The 1,971-nt window shown below is 31.5% G+C and overlaps 2 protein-coding genes across 2 annotated transcripts; both read right to left on the reverse strand.

Moving 5' to 3' along the window:
- Nucleotides 1-57: 57 nt before the first annotated feature.
- Nucleotides 58-943, reverse strand: NAEGRDRAFT_54950 (uncharacterized protein; the record flags this gene model as incomplete). The annotated part of the gene is made up of 1 exon (XM_002668076.1): nt 58-943. A coding segment is annotated over one exon (886 nt), but the record flags the coding sequence as incomplete, so codon positions are not given.
- Nucleotides 944-1,514: 571 nt separating this feature from the next.
- Nucleotides 1,515-1,877, reverse strand: NAEGRDRAFT_76967 (uncharacterized protein; the record flags this gene model as incomplete). The annotated part of the gene is made up of 1 exon (XM_002668077.1): nt 1,515-1,877. One exon carries the CDS (start codon nt 1,875-1,877, stop codon nt 1,515-1,517), a length of 363 nt encoding a protein of 120 aa, XP_002668123.1.
- Nucleotides 1,878-1,971: the final 94 nt, after the last annotated feature.

The following is a 1,971-nucleotide window of genomic DNA, read 5'->3' on the forward strand; positions in this document are numbered from 1 at the left end:
CCTCCTGATCACAAACAACAACTTCATAAGTATCTCCAATGCATGCCATTAATTTACCATTCTTTGACTGAGTCACTGAATTATTGATACAATAATCAAAAGATACTGCTGAAATCATGTCCATTGTAGGAAGATCAAACTTTCTAACAAACCCATCATTACTTGACACTAACAATGAATTTCCCTTCAAATCTAAATAATTTGTTATAGAGTTGGCAGAGTGTGATATTCGGTTATTGTAAATAACCTCTCCATCATTCTCTAAATTCATAATTACAATTTCTCCTTTAAATCCACCAGCTACCAGATATGGGTAATTAGCATTAAGTGTTGATATTAAAATTCCTGAAGCTTCCGAATCCATATAAGTTAAATCCTTTACAATTCCCTTTCCCTTCCTGAGATCCATTGATACTTTCGAATTTGATAATTTTCCATCAGCTTGTTGAGTTGTTCTTGTTATAGAATTCCAATGATGAATTGAATTATCATTCATATAATATACATCAGTAGGCGAAGTTGCTGCTATCATATGTCTCAATTGAAAGTGAGTAAACGAGCATGGTGTTTGTCTAGAATTTGATTTAAACGAATAAAAGCAACATTTTTCATCTGTCGGAAAGTGTAATTTACTCTCCATATCACACAAATCACCAATTGGTTTACTCTCATCAGCATTCTTTTCCAGTGCTTTATCATACGTCTTCATTCTTTCAAGTCTATAATTTGATCGGGACTTCTTAATACTAACTTCCCATCCAATACGTTGAACATCTTGTCCATACACTTCAGATTGTAGGCTTGTAGTATCCACGGCTAGTGATTGTTCCGTTAGAAATTTATTTCTCTTATCAAATAAATCTACAATACATGGATTTTCCGAGTATTCTTCCAAGTCATCACTCATCACTTGTCCATTTGTTGGTCTGTTATTACCATTCATTTTTTTTTAAAGTTTGTAAGCTTCGTCCCCATGATACCTTTTGGGATAGACACAATTCAATTCTCAATTTAAATCATAGAGGCTTTATTAAGGCTTTAAATATTATTTTAGTTAAATCCTATAATCCTAAAATCATTGATAATTGGCATGAAATTCAAAGTCTATTATCACTACTTGTTGGTAAAGCACACAGAAAATATTACTCATGTTCTCTTAATTCAAGATAATACCTCATGATCCTATTGGGATCAGCTACACTGAAATAAAATTTTTTTTTAAAGTTTTTAAAAATAGAATTTTACTATTATTGTTTTTTCTTTTTGAAATAATAATAATTTAAATCAAATTAAAATGGCAACTATAAATCTATTTAATAATAATAATTATGATGAATAATTAATTTTTAAATAGTATTTTTTTATTGCCTTAAAGCTTTTTTTCAAAAAATCGAGATAATGGTGTAGCAGTAGTATACCGATGATGATAAGTAATAATAATAATTAGAGAGAGATGTATCCAAAGTAAACAGCAACAACTAACACATTTCACACTACTTTTGTAGATTGAGAAATTAATGCAAGTAGGTTTGTGGATATCCTGGAACTTCGCCCTTTCTATATCTTTCCAACCATTTCAAAATCCAACGACGTTGGGCAACTGGTATTTCCTTAACCTTCAATTTGAGAGACTTGGAGGTGAACAAATCTTCCCATGAAGTAAATTTATCTACATGTTCTTCGCATCCTTTACCGATATTCTTTAAAAATGATTCCACAGTTATTCCTCTTCTTCTTCTCGGAACGATAAGTGGGTCTAGGAGAGGTTTTGGAAGGTTAGCGAGTTGTCTTCTGAGTTTAGTTTCATCATCTTCCTCTTCTTCAGCGGCTTCGCTATATGAACGTTTAATTGTTGTATTATTGAAAGTTTGATTCATCAAGAATTTATATTGATTTTGCTTGCATTGCAAAACAACTCTAGATGTTGCTGATGAAAGTTGTTGTTGGGATGGTTTTCTGGCAACCAATGAA

This window comes from Naegleria gruberi, assembly GCF_000004985.1.
Source record: "Naegleria gruberi genomic scaffold NAEGRscaffold_725, whole genome shotgun sequence".
Classification (NCBI taxonomy): domain Eukaryota; phylum Heterolobosea; class Eutetramitea; order Acrasida; family Naegleriidae; genus Naegleria; species Naegleria gruberi.